The following is a 16252-nucleotide window of genomic DNA, read 5'->3' as shown; positions in this document are numbered from 1 at the left end:
TTTCCGTTTCTTTTCATCCTTTCAAATATATTACTTCGACAAAGATTTTGTTAAGGTGCCCTTATCTTTTCTCGTACACCCCTGGCGGTGCACTTAGAGACCATATCTGCTGTGTGAGTTCCAACCATTTTTCTGTCTTCAGGAAGCATTTGCTACCTTGTTGCAGCTGGTTTAAAGGCTCCCTCCCCCTTCCTTCCAGCACAAACGGAGCCTTAGAGCGAGATACCTTGGCCCTCGGAGCACTGTTCCTGGAGTACGTGGACTTGACCCGCATGCTCTTAGAAGCTGAAAATGACAAAGAAGTTGAAATTCTTAAAGACATCCGAGCACATTTTAGCGCCATGGTTGCCAACTTGATTCAGTGTGTTCCAGGTAATCTGCCATGTGTAGCCTTTGGGCTGGGTGGTGCCCTCACGTTCTTCATGACTGCTCCTTCCTGATTCCTGACGGCCTGCATGGAGAGCTAGGTAGTTGGCTTTATTTATCCTGACACTGAAAATACACAAGACCAGGTCACCTCAGCATAGCGGAGTCTCCAAGGGAGCGACCCTCGGAATCACATTTGGTATTGTACACGTCGCTTCGATCTTGGCTTTGGTCCTGGTCTGAAAATGAACTGATGCCATATTAAAGGAAGGAATTTAGAGGAAACCTTCCCACAAGCTTCATTTTCTCTTGTGACCTCTGTCCTAACCTGATTTCAGTCCGTTCTGTCAGTCAGCACACTAACTAGAATTCCGTAGCGTGGAATTCCTTTTAATCTTTTGGTTTAACTGGGCATCTTTTAAAGACTATGTGGAACATTTTTATTCAAATAGAGGCGTATGGATCAAAGTAGATGATTGGCTTGGTATCAAAGTTGTCATTAACTTAACTGTAGTAGTCCATCTCATATTTAAGGACCTTAAACTACAATTTAAGCTTGACTTCTTCGGTAATGTGAAGTACATGTTTTTGAAATAATATTCCACTATGTTCTCCCTAACAGTAGGGAACGGTGGTCACAAAAATTCATTCTATATACCCAAAAGTTAAGTGGAAAGATCAGTTAGAGCAGTGGTTCTCAACCTGTGCGTCGCGACCCTTTGGTGTCAAATATCAGATATCCTGCATATTCGACATTTATATTACAATTCATAACAATAGCAAAATTACAGTCATGAAGTAGCAACGAAAATAATGTTGTGGTTGGGGTCAGCACAACTTGAGGAACTGTATTAAAGGGTCACAGCATTAGGAAGGTTGAGAACCACTGAAGCAGAGTGTCTGCAGGTCACAGTGCCTATCTCTCCTCCGACTCTGGGTGTGAAGGGTACACACAGAAAGGAAACTTGTGCTGCAATATATTTTAAAAGTCAAGCTTCTGTAGATAAAGAAAAAGGGAGCTAACGGGCTGGTGGTGTAGCTCACTGGGAGAGCATGAGCGACGTTCAAGCCTGAGCCGCAAGCAGAGAAAGGGGTTCACAGGAATACTCTAGTCCTTGGGGATGAAGAGATTGGATCAGGTACTGCTCATGCAGAGGACCCAAGGTTGGCTCCCAGTGCCTATATCAGGCAGCTCCCAGCCACCTCTAACTCTAGTTCCAGGTGACCCAGCACCTTCTTCTGGCCTCTGTGGGCACCTGCACTCATGCACCTGCCTGCCCATGGAAACACATGTATACACATAATAGAAAGATTTAAAAAGAAAAAAACCTTAGGGAAAGTGGAAATTTTTTCCTTCCCCCACAACTAGAGAATAATATTCACTAGTGCTACAATTCTGTTCAGTCTAATAGACACTGGTTCTGTGTTGTTCTCTCTAGTTCATCATAGAAGATTTCTCTTCCCCCAGCAAAGCCTGAGGCACCACCTCTTCATCCTCTTCAGCCAGTGGGCCGGCCCCTTCAGCATCATGTTCACGCCTCTGGATCGGTACAGCGACAGAAACCACCAGATAACGAGATACCAGTATTGCGCCCTAAAGGTTGGTTTGTGCCATCGGTGGTCTCCTCTTTTAAGCTATCAATCATGCCTTAACGATAGTTAAAATAAGCCAGGCAGTGGTGGCACATTCCTTTAGTCCCAGCACTTGGGAGGCAGAGAAAGATGAATCTCTGTGAGTTCGAGGCCATCCTGGTCTACAAAGCCAGTTCCAGGACAGCCAGGATTGTTACACAGAGAAACCCTGTCTAGAAAAGCAAAACAAAACATTAAAATAAGTCATATAAAACAACAAAACATATGTATAGATACAAAAATTCAAATGGATATATGGACACATGTGTCAATATAAATTCAGTAATTCCAACTGCATAATTGAAGATGTGTGCAAATACATCCCATTTGGGCTCACAAATGCAAAATGTAAAATGTTGTCAAGTTATGGCTTTTATCCAGTGTTTGTTCTGTGTGAGAACAGTTTTGCCTACTTAGCCACGAGGTTAACACATTGCTAATTAACTCCCAACCTAAGGGGCGGGGCAGGGGGGACATAATCAACCAATAGCATCATCCCATTTTCACCTAAACCTGTCCTCAGACATCCACACTGTGAAGAACTTCCCATCTGAAGCACTGCGGTCTTTGTACTGATTACTCTTCCGTCACTGCCATGAAATGCTATGACCAAAAGCAGCGTAGAGAAGGGGTTTATTTCTGCTTGCGGTTTCAGAAGGCTGGAGTCCTGAGCAGAGCAGGCTGACCGGAGCAGGGAGCTAGCTAATCTTTACCCCCCACACAGGACACAGAGAAAGCAGGAAGCAGGGTGTGGTTGTAAACTGTCAAAGCCTACCTGGGAGGGATGATGTTCTCCCTCCCTCAAGTGTTAGATTTTGTTAGCCTATGGAGGGTTGTTCTTCATTCAAACCGCTGTAGTCGGGCAGCCTAAAGGCCTTTAGAGAAGTAACTGAGTTATCACTGTAACTGTGTCAGGTGTCGTTGTAACTGTGTCGGGTGTCGTTGTAACTGTGTCGGGTGTCGTTGTAACTGTGTCGGGTGTCATTGTAACTGTGTCGGGTGTCGTTGTAACTGTGTCAGGTGTCGTTGTAACTGTGTCGGGTGTCGTTGTAACTGTGTCAGGTGTCATTGTAACTGTGTCGGGTGTCATTGTAACTGTGTCGGGTGTCGTTGTAACTGTGTCGGGTGTCGTTGTAACTGTGTCGGGTGTCGTTGTAACTGTGTCGGGTGTCGTTGTAACTGTGTCGGGTGTCGTTGTAACTGTGTCGGGTGTCGTTGTAACTGTGTCGGGTGTCGTTGTAACTGTGTCGGGTGTCGTTGTAACTGTGTCGGGTGTCTTTGTAACTGTGTCGGGTGTCGTTGTAACTGTGTCGGGTGTCTTTGTAACTGTGTCGGGTGTCGTAACTGTGTCGGGTGTCGTTGTAACTGTGTCAGGTGTCACCTACACCATAAGGTGATGCTATGTGCAACTCATGGGTGCCTTCAAATGGTTGCCCTGATGGTCACTTACACCTGCCAAGCACAGGTTAGTCAAAATCTCCTTTTCTTACTGTCTCCCCATCCCCTACCACCCCCCCCCCCCACACACACAAAAGACCTAAAGTTTACATTCTTAATTGCATTTAACTTTCGATCAAGGATCAGAAGCATTTTTGTGCTATGGAAAATGCAGACAGCTAGATTTACCTTATAAGCAGAATTTGCTCACTTGGAACAACTGAAAGAATTTAATTTGAATTATTATAAAATAATCATTTTGTTTTATTCTTTCTTTATAAACACGCGTTATAATCACCGATGTAGATGTCCATAAAACTATAGATTTTTAACTTTTATTTTTAAAACTAAAATCTGGTGGGGAGATTTTTATTGACTCTACTAAAGCATGCTTTCAAAATCCCGGAGGAATAACTGTCACTAAAGAACCGCCATGAAGCCGAGCAATGACGGTGCATGCCTGTGGTCCCAGCGTTCAGGCAGCTAAGGCAAGAGGGTTGCAAGTTCAAGGCTAACCCGGGCTATCTAGTGAGACTGTTTCTAAGATAGAATAAAGCCGGGCGATGGTGGCGCATGCCTTTAATCCCAGCACTCGGGAGGCAGAGGCAGGCAGATCTCTATGAGTTCGAGACCAGCCTGGTCTACAAGAGCTAGTTCCAGGGCAGGAACCAAAGCTACAGAGAAACCCTGTCTTGAAAAACCAAAAAAAAAAAAAAAGATAGAATAAAAGCCGCACCCAGATTTGCCCATCGTGTTTTTTAAGGTCAGAGGGATCCTGGCTTTACTGCTGCTCCAGGCTCCATCTCCAGGTTCCACCGTTTCTAATTCCAGGCAATGTCGGCCGTGCTGTGCTGCGGCCCTGTTTTTGACAATGTCGGCCTCTCCCCGGATGGCTACCTGTATAAGTGGCTTGACAATATCCTGGCTTGTCAAGATTTACGAGTAAGTATTGAGTCGGAAATCCCTTGCTTTTCTCTGCCCTACCTTTCCCCCACGGCTACTCTCGTTCAGATATGTACTTAGGCGCACTGTGCTGTGATGTGCCAGGCCCCAAAGGACAGCGTCATTTACCCAAACTGACCACAAACTTAATCATAACGTGGAGTCTCGTAACAGCCCGCATATTTTAATACAAACTACATCCTTTATTCCCAGTATCATTAAACTAGTAATGAGTAATTAAATATAATTAAAATATTCTTTCCTGGGAGCTGGAGAGATAAGGCTCGACAATGGAACGTGCTGGCTGCTCCTGCAGAGGACCTGAACCAAGTTCCCACCACCCACCCTGGACAGTTCACCAGCACCTGGGACACCTGCTTCAGGGTTTCCAGTGCCCTCTTCCGGCCTCCTCCATCCCTCAGATGCACGCACACAAACACACAGACAGGCGCACACACACATGCATACACATATGCACACACAAACACACGTGCGTATGCGTATAATTAAAAATTAATCTTTTAGAAATATATATATGCTTCCAGATAGCCAGTAGAGCAAATAACAATGCTACCTGGAAATCATCATTAAGCGAAGCATAATGGAAATATTAAGTTAATGATTTGCACAGAAAGCCTCGCTTAAAAGGAAATGCATTAAAAATATAAGTGTATATTGGAGGGAAAATATACACTGTGACCCGTTTATCATAAGAAGACAGTAAAAGAAATAACCAAGTCAGAAAAAAGAATAGGACAAACATTAACTAGGGGAAATTTTTGATAATAATGAACATTGCATTAGTAACTTCCGTTCCACTGACAAAATACCTAACAGAAACAATTGAAAGGAGGAAAAACTGATCGTAGTCCATCCTAGTGTGGAGGGCATGGCCATCAGAGTGACCCTGCGGGGGTAGAGCACTAAGACTGTCTGTGCCATGTTGGCCTGGAAGCAGGCAGAGAGAGCTAGACAGAGACCCACCCCTGGAGACACTTCCGCCTGCCAGGCCCCACCTCCTAAAAACTCCATAGCCAAGACAGACCTCAGCTGGGCATCAGGCATTCAAGACACGAGCCCGTGGGGCATTTCACACTCGCACTATTGATATAACAAATACAGAAGCCAGGCCCTTCCATTTTGACCTCATCGCAACTGCCAAGAGTGGATGACTTCCGAAAGAGACAGGCAGCATTACTTTCTGAGGGGAACGGAGCCTCCGTCGTGGCAGGCTGTGTTACCTCCTCAGAGTCCGGGGGAATCTGTGTCCCTGTAGGCATCACTCCATTGATCCCCCTTAAGGAAGAGCGTGTGGTATCAAGTTCAACCCAAGCCAGTGCTCTCCCTTTGCTTTCTGTCCACTTATATGAACTACATTCCATCACATGTATTTCGCTAGAATATTTTCTCATGAACTAGGAAGAACTGACTTGTTCCGTGTCCCCAGGTTCATCAGCTTGGCTGTGAAGTTGTCATCTTGCTTCTGGAACTTAATCCTGACCAAATAAACCTTTTTAATTGGGCCATCGACCGGTGTTACACAGGCTCCTACCAGCTTGCGTCCGGCTGCTTCAAAGCCATAGCGACTGTGTGTGGAAACAGGTATGAGTTCTCCTGATTAGTGGTTAGTGGCAGTCGTGGTGATGCTTGCTCACCAGGATGTGAGGAACAGTGGCCTGTTGGGTGATTCAGTCTTTAGAGTGAATCCTAGGAGAGCCCAGGATGGCTTCTGGGTCCTTCACAGACAGGCCACCTGCTCTAAGTTTCCACGCTATTGCTAATTCCGTTTGACCAGGAGATAGTTCTCACAGTGTCTCTCCTTGGAAGTGTCCAGACAGTCACAGTGAAGCGTGAGATTAGAATTTGGAAAGAATAAAGACGATACCATGAAGGAATTAAAGGCACGTATACAAGTATCCTGATCGTGTTAACTGTGAGCCCGAGAGTCAGGAAACAGAACCGTTTAAATCCCCTCTACTCAAAACTTCAGAAAGAACATGGGAAGGAGGAGTAGGTCCTAAGAGTCTGAATATTACATTTATTTGAAAATGTCCTGATTTGCACCCCGGGTCTCATGCTAAAACTGCCCTTCACCACTGAGGCACACCCCAACCCAAAGATTATGCTTCTAAAACCACCATCCTTATTATATAACAGGTGAATTCATGAAGCTGTTTGGCCCTACCATAGGTGTAACAATGTCATAGCTAGATTAAACTCCCCGACTTATATACAAACTCTCCTAAGAGAAAGCTTATGATTTAGGAAAGTGGAGAGAATATAGAACACAAAAATCTTCACATAAGGACTGGAGCGATACCTCCAGAGTTAAGAGCAGGAACTGCTGTTGCAGACAACAGAGTTCAGCACACAGCACCCACATCATGGAGGTCATAACCTTCTGCATCTCCGGCTTCAGGTGATCCATGCTTCCGAGCTCCTCGGGCACCTGCGTGAATATGATGCACATATGAACACTCAGATACACGGAATAATACATAAATAATGATTCTTTCCAAAAAAGACAGGGCAGTGTCAGATATACGGAATAATACATAAATACATGATTCTTCCCAAAAAAAGACAGGGCAGTGTCAGATACACAGAATAATACATAAATACATGATTCTTCCCAAAAAAGACAGGCAGTGTCAGTCCCAAGGACTCAGGTCAGTGCACCACCCTAGACTTTGTTGTTGTTCTTGTTGTTGTTGTTTTGTTTTGTTTTCCGAGATAGAGTTTCTCTGTGTAACAGCTCTGGCTGTCCTGGAACTCACTCTGCAGACTAGGCTGGCTTCGAACTCACAGAGATCCACCTGCCTCTGCTTCCCAAGTTCTGGGATGAAAGGCATGCGCCACTCTAGACTTTTGAGAGGAGATGATCTATCCAGCTTACCAGCCAAGCTGTCTTACAGCTATGCCGTGTGTTTTACTGTTTTTCCCCAGGAACTATCCCTTCGACATAGTGACCCTGCTGAACCTTGTTCTCTTCAAGGCCTCTGACACCAACAGAGAGATTTACGAAGTCTCCATGCAGCTCATGCAGGCATGTATCACGTTCACCCCTGTGCCACAGTTCCGTCCTTAGCTCAGAATGTGTTCATTTGTTTCTCTGTGCTGTGTGAAGAGCAAGGAAGCACCCACCCGGTGCTCTCCAGGCACAGCAGTGAGCTGACTCTGTCCTTGTCGCAGCGGCACCAATTCTGGTCAAACGCAAACGCTCCTGAAATAGGCTTGTCTCTTACCTCCTCACAGATCCTCGAAGCAAAGCTTTTCGTGCACTCCAAGAAAGTTGCCGAGCAAAGACCTGGCAGTATTCTGTATGGAACGCATGGGCCGTTGCCACCTCTCTACAGTGTGTCGCTAGCCCTCCTGTCCTGTGAACTGGCCCGGATGTACCCTGAGCTCACTCTTCCCCTTTTCTCAGGTACCATGCAGCCGTCAGCAGTGACGTATGTCACCAAGTCTCTATTCCTTTTTTTGGAGTCTGTGGCAGTTTTAGTGGCAGACAGCAGTGCTAAGGACTAAATCTAGTTACATAAGAAAGCAAACTTGAGAAATATTTTTAAGCTTTTTATTTTGTGTGTGGGTATTTTGCCTGATTGTGCACCATGTGAATGTCATGCTGATGGAGGCCAGAAGAGGGCATCGGATCCTCTGGGACTGGAGTTACAAATAGTTATGAGCTGCCCTGTGGGTGCTGGGACTTAAACCCAAGTCCTTTGGAAGAGCAGCCAGTGTGCGTAAACACTGAGCCTTCTCTCCACCCCCTCAAGAATATTTTTAAATGTTTAAAAATAAGTGATTAGGTAAAGCAAAAGTATAAACATGTACCTGACAAATTCAAGATTCTTAGGTCAATAATCATTTTTCCATTGTGTATGTGTGTATAGTATGTATGTATGTATATATATGTGTGTCTGTGTCTATGTGTATAGTATTATGTATATCCCAAAGAAATTCTATTATATGGACAATACACTTAAAATCTCTCTAAATTACTTACTTAATTGGTGATGATGTTAGATATCACATAGACTTATTATATTTATCATAGCGATGTCACATATATAACTTGTCTCCTCAGCCATCTTCACAAATAACTTTTATAAGAAGCGGGTCTCAAAAAGTGCTCTGCCCACCTAAGTTCATGGGGCACCTTGCCAGGAGGCAGACTGTCCCAGAATGCACCTCACCTTCCACCACACCCCCAGTGCCTTAGCCCCACCGCTCCTCAGCCACCCCTGCCGCTGCCCACCCTTCCCTGACCTGTCCTCAGCGCTGCAGTTCTTCAGCCACAGCTGGGTGGCACCTCCTACTCACATGTCTCTGCGCAACTGCCCTGAAATAATTGGTGATCACAACGGCTCGCATTTCTCGGGTGCCCTAAGGTGTGCTGAGTTCTCTGTTGGACATTCGCGTGCATTGCTTGTGCCTGACCTGACAGGCTGGTGTCTGAGCTGCAGCTGGAGAGAAGAAAGTTACCAGGCAGACAGGCAGGTGATGGAAACCGCAGAGAAGGGGATAGCACATGACTTGGTTTAGAGCAGTGGTTCTCATCCTCAGGGTTGTGACCCCTTTGGAGGTTGAATGACCTTTTCACGGGTTGCCCAAGATCATCAGAATACACAGATATTTATATTATGATTCGTAACGGTAGCAAAGTTTAGGTTGTGAAGTAGCAATGGAAGTAATTTTATGGTTGGGGAATCGCCACAACGTGAGGATAATAAGTCTATTTGATAGCTAACATCATCACCAATTAAGTAAGTAATATTTAGAGATTAAAGGGTCACAGTATTAGGAGGGTGGAGAACCTCTGCTGTAAAGGAATAGACCAGCACTGTGTACTGGGAAGTTATCCAGAGGGCAGTGTGGGTGACAACTGAGACGGCCATGTGCTCACGATGCATTTCAAAGCCTGTGAGGAACGTGGCATCTCAGAAAGCTGCTAGGGCTTGGCAACCCACTGACGAATCCCACAGAATCACTACATTGGAAGCCACAATCTGTAGTTGGGGACCTGATGCAGAACTGCGCGGGCCCTGTACGTGCCGCTTCAGCCTCTGTGAGTTCATGGGAGCTTTGCTCGTGTTGAGAGCTGTAGCGGAGTTCTAACAGGTCTCAATAGTAAAAGCCCAGAGTCAGATAGAGGGGGGAAATGCTGAGAGATCAGAGAGACAAAGGGGTCAAACTCCGCAACCTACCTACTCAACTCCCCAGCCCAAAAGAGAGAGTTCCTGTTACCTCCTGCCTATCACTTCATCTCTCCGCCCAGCCGTATCACTTCCTGTCTTTCTGTACAGACCTCCAGACCTCTATGTTTAGCTAGTAGCTAGCTCCACCCTCTGATCTTCAGGCAAGCTTTGTTTGTACAAACAAGAGACCAGCACCTAGGGCCTTGTTCTCCTGGCGTCTTCCATCCACTGTGGCTCCTAACTCTTTCTCCCTCATCCTCTACAGGGTTCCCTGAGCTCTGAGGGGAGGTATTTGATGGAGACACCCCTCCCATTTAGGGCTGAGTCTTCCGAGGTCTCTCACTCTCTGCATATGTCTGGCTGTGTGTGTCTGTGTTCCTATTTGCCAAAGGAGAATGCTTCTCCGAGGATGGTTCAGTAAGCCACTGATCTATGAATATGTCATTAATGATCTATCTGAATATCATTAAGAGTTACTTTATCAGTACGATTTTTCCCTCTCTTTCTTTAGATCAGTATTATTTGATTTTACTCTCGGTCTCTGGGCTCTCTAGTCTCAGGTTCTTGGTAACCCAAGAGTGTTGGGGATGGGGTCCATCTCGTGGAGTGTGGACCTAGAGCAAATCGGATATTGGTTGGTTACTCCCCTCCTACACGTTTTGTACCACCATTACCCTAGCATATCTTACAGCCAAAACACTGTTGTGGATAAAGGGTTGTGGCTTGTTTTCCTTTTATTGGTGTGCAGAGTATGTCTCTGTACCAAAGATGCTGGAACGCGGGGCGGCAGCTCTGTGTAGATGCTGGCTGGACATCTCCGTCTTCAATGAGTTGTACAGCTGTTGGCTTCAGCATTGGGGCCCTGCTGTCAGTTTGTGGAGAGCAACCTGTAGTCTTGGCAACAGCCTGGGTTGTTGGCCAGCAACTCAATTAGATGTAACCTGATCCCAATACTGAAAGTTTTATTTGGTGAAAGAGATGGCCAACTGGGACTCTGTCCCCCCGATTATTTGGCTATTTTTCATATTGCCTTCAGATATGTATATATCTTAGGAAATTTCTCCTCTATTAGATTCCCTTATTGTTATGAGACTCCTGAGTGTGCCAACAAAGTGGGTTTCTGATTCTTGTGCCTTCTCTTGGCTTCTTTTCCTTCTGTTGGTTTGTCTTGTCCAACTTCAGTGTAACAGATTTTGTTTTATACTATTATATTTTATTTTGTTACATTTTTTTAAAAAAAATGAATGAATGAATGAATGCATACATGCATGAATGAATGAATAGAAACTAGCCACTAGGGTAAAGGTTAACACTGAATGTCACTTGTACCTGCTGAGAGAGGAAATCAGTTTTCTCCAATACACTGGATACATCTATCGCTCCAGGTCAGACACATGCTCAGGGGTAGTTGAGCAACATCTAGTGGACTCCACAGGGTTATTTGTGTGCTTTTATTTAGTTAGTTATGGTTTGGTGTTTTGTTTTGGGGGGCTAAAGGGGGTGTGCTTTTATTTTGTTTTCTTAGTTTGGGGGATTGTTGTATTGGATATTTTTTTGGTTTGTTTGTTTTTTGAGAAAGAATTTAAAAGTGGATAGGGAGGGGGAGAGGATCTGGAAGGAGTTGGGTGTGGGGAAGAGTATGATAAAATATATTTAAATTTAAAAACGTTTAAAGAAAAAGAAAAGCTAAGAGCAACAGAATGGTGGCTGTTGTAGCTGACATAGCGCTGTAGCTGTTTCCGGGGTCAGAGGTCCTCTTAAGTTTCAGTACGAGAAAAAAAGCCAGGATGGTCAAGTTTCTGTTGCATGGTGTTATTAAATAAGAAACTTGAAATACAAAAGAAAGAAAAAAGGAAAGGAAGAGAGAAAGGAGAGAGAGAGAGAAAAGAGAGAGAGAGAAGAGAGAAAGCCTGCATGTTTAAATAGGAAGAGGGACGGCCATCATGCCTGTGGGAGAGTGGAAGGTGCTTGAGCACGTCAGTCTAGAGAGGGACTGGCTGGGAAGGGCGGCTGTAACTCAAGGAGGAAATGGTTGTGTTGTAAGGGTCTGACCTAATATCCCAGGGAAAGCAGAAACGTGGAGGCTGAAGCCAGAGGTTCACAGACAAGTGAAGTGTCTGGTGCTTGCTGCCTGGGAGACTGATGGCGGGGACAAACAGGCCACCCCAGGGAGAACAGCAGTGTAGGGCAAAGCATCCATGGAGAGCTGGCCTGGGATGCTGGAGCAGGCCTCCACAGAAGAGACAGTCCTGGACGCAGAAGGCCACCTCACATGGGGAGGAAGAGAACGGGTGAGGCAGGGCATGGAAGGTCGGAGCATGGACGGGGGAAAAAGCCCTCCACACGCACCACACAGTCTGAACGCGGGGAAGGGACAATGGAGCAGTGTTCCGGGGATATGGAGGCCATTCCCTGGGGGACAGATTTCTTCATGGAAACCTAGGGTTCCAAGGGGAGGGCAAATGCCCAGCCTCCAAGGAGAGCAGCTCTGTGGGTTCCAGAGGGAGGTGGCCCGGCTGGGCTGAGAGCAGCCGCAGTCCCAAGCTTGTTTGGAAGATCAAGACTGAAGCCAATTTATTAGCTGAGAAGGGGAGCTGATAAAGTGGGGGCAACTTAAAGCTGGGGAGCAGGGATAGATCTTGCCCGACAGGGAGCAAAGCCCCGAGAATGAAATTCACATTCCTCTAAGCCATCCCCACTCTTGATTTATGATGTTTGGAAAAGACCGTGAAACATTAACAGGACCTAGTGGATTCCTGAACTGCCTGTGCTGTTACAGACCCTGTGGTGAGACTTCAGGGGACCTAATCTCTTAGAAGCAGCTGGACAAGTTGTTTGGGTTCTGCCCGAAGAATCTGAAAATGTGCACACACACCCCAACACCCCCTCACGTTTTGTTTGACTTCTGTATTTCCCAGAGAGTTGAACTCAATATCTGTGGCATCGTCCTTTCTCTTCAGAAACACCTCCACAACCCGAGGTGTCTATCTGTCTGACACCTCTGGCCGAATCCCCACTTCTTGGCCCTCATGTCCGGCACACAGAATGCAATGAACACAATAAATGAGTTTGTGTCACGTGTTAGAAGCTGGTCATTAAAACAAAGTCCATTTGTTTTCGTGCCATTGTTTAAAAATAGGCTTGTTTAATGCCCCCCTCCCCTTCCCTCTCTCTCCCTCCCTCTTTCTCCCTCTCACTCTCTCTTCCCCTCTCTCTCTCCCACCTCCCTCTCCCTCCCTTCCTCTCTCTCCCTCTCTTCCTCTCTCTCTCCCACCTACCTCTCTCTACTCTCTCTCTCCCCCTCACACTCTCTCTCCCACCACCCTCTCTTCCTCTCTCTCCCACCTACTTCTCTCTCCCTCTCTTTCCCACCTCCCTCTCCCCCCCCCCTCTCTCTCTCGTACAGGTCTTTCCTATGGAGCATAAACAGCTCTTCTATAATAAAACTGTATTTTTGTAACCAGATCCTCACCTCATCACCTTCTGTGACCTGTCATTTTCTCTCTTGCCCCTGGGTTATTCGTCAGTATAATTTGTCACAGAGCACCTTCCCCAAGCTCAGGAACCTTACTCTTTTTTTTATTTATTTCAAAAAAAATTTGAGAATTTTATACATTAGTATGACCTTTTATTACATATATTAATATATACATACATATAAATTGACCACACACACACGAGTCCCTTTTGTTGCTCATATAAACGTGTATTTAGAGCTCACCACACTCCTGAGAAGTCTTGCCCGTTTTCATCCTGTCAGATTCAGCGGCTTGCTCTAACGAATACTCAGCCAGTGGGATTAGTGGATGTTCTGATGCAGTAAGATGCAAGTGTCTATCATCCTAGCCAGAGCGTATGAGTCATAATATGTGATCTCTAAGTTAAATACTCTGGGGGCCAGCCAGATGGTGCAGCTGGTGCAGGTCCCGAGTCTGCTGGCCAGTTTGATTCCTGAGTCCCGTGTGATAGAGGGAGAGAATCAGTTTCAGCCAGCCCACCTGTGTACCATGGCATAGACACCCCCACCATACACACACAGTAAGCAGAAATTAGAGGGGCTGGAGAGATGGTTAAAAGCACTGACTGTTCTTGCAGAGGATCAACTCCAATGCCCTCTTCTAACCTCTATGGTAAGCTGTGTGGACACCAGTAATGCATGTGATGCACACACATACATACGTGCAAGCTAAGAATTCATATTCGTAAAAATAAATCAAGCAAATAAACAAATGTAATAAAAAGAAATGTCACTGTTGTAAAAAGAAAAATTAGTAAATTTGCATTATTTGCAAATTACTTAATTTGCATTGACCTACGTAAAAGCCCAACAGCTTAGCACCATCTGATTGGGACTTTGAGTTTAGGGAAAGGGGGAACGCAGTTAAAGTTTCTATTGGGAACAGCCAAGGGATTTATCGCTGAGTCTGCCCTGCAGGATGCTGGTGCTGCTAGGAGAGACTGGTGCTGGGTGCTGAGTCTGCCCTGCAGGATGCTGGTGCTGCTAGGAGAGACTGGTGCTGGGTGCTGAGTCTGCCCTGCAGGCTGCTGGTGCTGCTAGGAGACGGGTGCTGGGTGCTGAGTCTGCCCTGCAGGCTGCTGGTGTCTCCATCCCTAACAGCTGTGCAGTGTAAGACCCAAGCATAGGGGATTGCTCTTATTTTCCTGACCAACAGATGAACAAACCAAGAGGTCACTGAAGTGTTTGAGTCACATAGTTGCCCATGCAGCTATTATGTGGCAGGAGTGAGATTTGCCACATGGCCCGCTGACCCCCAGGTCCTTATTCTGTACACTCCGCTACCCCTTTTCTACGAACTGTGTTTGAATTTGCAAGGCCTTCAGCTCTGCCCATGCTCAAGAGCCCACCCCGCCCCTAAGACACTTTCCTGTACACAGGGCATCAGGGATGGCCCTTACTTTTGTGATTTTGCAGTCCTGCATAGCTATGCTATATGGTGGTCCTTTTAGTAAATGCAAACTGCTGTTGGATCAATAAATTGGTGTCCCTGTTGAGCTTGATTTGGAGATTAACCTGTAGCTTTCCTTCGCCCTGTCTCTTCAGAGGTGAGCCAGCGATTTCCCACAACACACCCAAATGGGCGGCAGATCATGCTCACCTACCTGTTGCCATGGCTACACAACATCGAACTGGTGGACAGCAGACTCCTCCTCCCAGGGTCAAGTCCCAGCAGCCCCGAGGAGGAGGTCAAGGACCGGGAAGGAGAAGTGACCGCCTCTCACGGACTAAAAGGGAACGGCTGGGGCTCTCCAGAAGCCACTTCACTGGTCCTGAACAACCTCATGTACATGACAGCCAAGGTAACGCTAATAGTGTGGTTTCACAGTAGCGAAGCCCGGGCCTCACAGAACCTTTGCCTCAAACCCGACAAAGGGACAGGGGAGCTGAGTGGAGGAGATGGGTGCATTAGTGCACTGAATGCCACCAAACTCTCTACTTAAAAATATTTACAGGAGCCGGGCGATGGTGGCGCACGCCTTTAATCCCAGCACTCGGGAGGCAGAGGCAGGCGGATCTCTGTGAGTTCGAGACCAGCCTGGTCTACAGAGCTAGTTCCAGGACAGGCTCCAAAGCCACAGAGAAACCCTGTCTCGAAAAAAAAAAAAATATTTACAGGGCCAGATATGGAGAGTCTAGAGGTCAAGGCCATCCTCGGCTACATAGTGAGATGAGGCCAGCCTGGGCTACTGAGACCCTGTTTAAAAAAAAGAAAAAGATGTTCATGATATTGCCAGAATAAACTTCCTTCCCCCCCCCCCCGCCAGTATTTAATAAAGAAAGATAATGCTGTATTCACGGTGACACGTTTCTGGTTCAGCTGTTCTCACAGAAGACCTGGATTCTCTTCCTATTTTCTAGTTGTGCATGTGGTCTGATAATTTTGTGAGTTAGCAATGGTTGTGTAAGTAGGTAGGTGTGGGCTCAGAGGAGCTGGGAAACCCAGCCTTCATAATTTGCTTTAAAAAACAAGAAAATGAAAATAATGTGTTTGGTGCATTTGAAAAATGGCTATGGAAGCCAAGCAGTGGCGCACACCTTTAATCGCAGCACTCGGGAGGCAGAGGTAGGAGAATCTCTAGGAGTTCGAGGCCAGTCTGATCTGCAGAGCAAGTTCTAGGACAGCCAAGACTGCCCAGAGAAACCCTGTCTTGAAAAACAAAAGACAAAAGCACAAAGGGGAAGGGAGTGGTGGTGCACACTTTTTATCCCAGCACTTGGGAGGTAGAGGCAGGCAGATCTCTGTAGGTTCGAGGCTAGTCTGGTCAACAGGACAGCCAGAGCTGTTTTACATACATACACACACACACAAACACACACACACAAAGCTGTCTCAAAAAAATTTTAATTAAAAAAAATGGTTATGATGAGAACTAGGAGTATAGACCTCTTGTATTTTATGCAAAGAGCCCAGGATTCAGATGCCAAGCACCGTAACTAAAGAATGTGAGGATTGTGAGGCAAGAGAGAGAGAGAGAGAGAGAGAGAGAGAGAGAGAGATCACATGTTGGCCTATAATTTTTTTAAAAGTGCTTCTATAGGTACTTCGTATAACTGATCTCTATATTGTGAATTGTTCTCCACTCATAAATGGCATTTTTCTATCAAATGTTCATTTTCCCCTCCTCATGACTTTAACCAGTCATAACCTTCAAACCAA

At 46.0% G+C, this 16252-nt stretch overlaps 1 protein-coding gene across 6 annotated transcripts in view; it reads left to right on the top strand.

Annotated features, from left to right (window-relative positions):
• Window positions 1-16252, top strand: part of Fry (FRY microtubule binding protein) — a 392348-nt gene that overhangs the window by 290827 nt on the left and 85269 nt on the right. For all 6 annotated transcript variants that reach the window (XM_075971622.1, XM_075971632.1, XM_075971584.1 and 3 more), the window contains 7 exons: window positions 200-372; window positions 1806-1966; window positions 4267-4377; window positions 5825-5979; window positions 7324-7423; window positions 7633-7804; window positions 14638-14894. In XM_075971622.1, coding sequence (XP_075827737.1) covers window positions 200-372; window positions 1806-1966; window positions 4267-4377; window positions 5825-5979; window positions 7324-7423; window positions 7633-7804; window positions 14638-14894 — 1129 coding nt within the window. The remainder of the gene's footprint in view (window positions 1-199; window positions 373-1805; window positions 1967-4266; window positions 4378-5824; window positions 5980-7323; window positions 7424-7632; window positions 7805-14637; window positions 14895-16252) is intronic.

Source organism: Microtus pennsylvanicus, chromosome 1, assembly GCF_037038515.1.
Source record: "Microtus pennsylvanicus isolate mMicPen1 chromosome 1, mMicPen1.hap1, whole genome shotgun sequence".
NCBI lineage: Eukaryota > Metazoa > Chordata > Mammalia > Rodentia > Cricetidae > Microtus > Microtus pennsylvanicus.
Note: the sequence above shows the minus strand (reverse complement) of the source record. Positions and strands in the feature narration are given on the sequence as shown.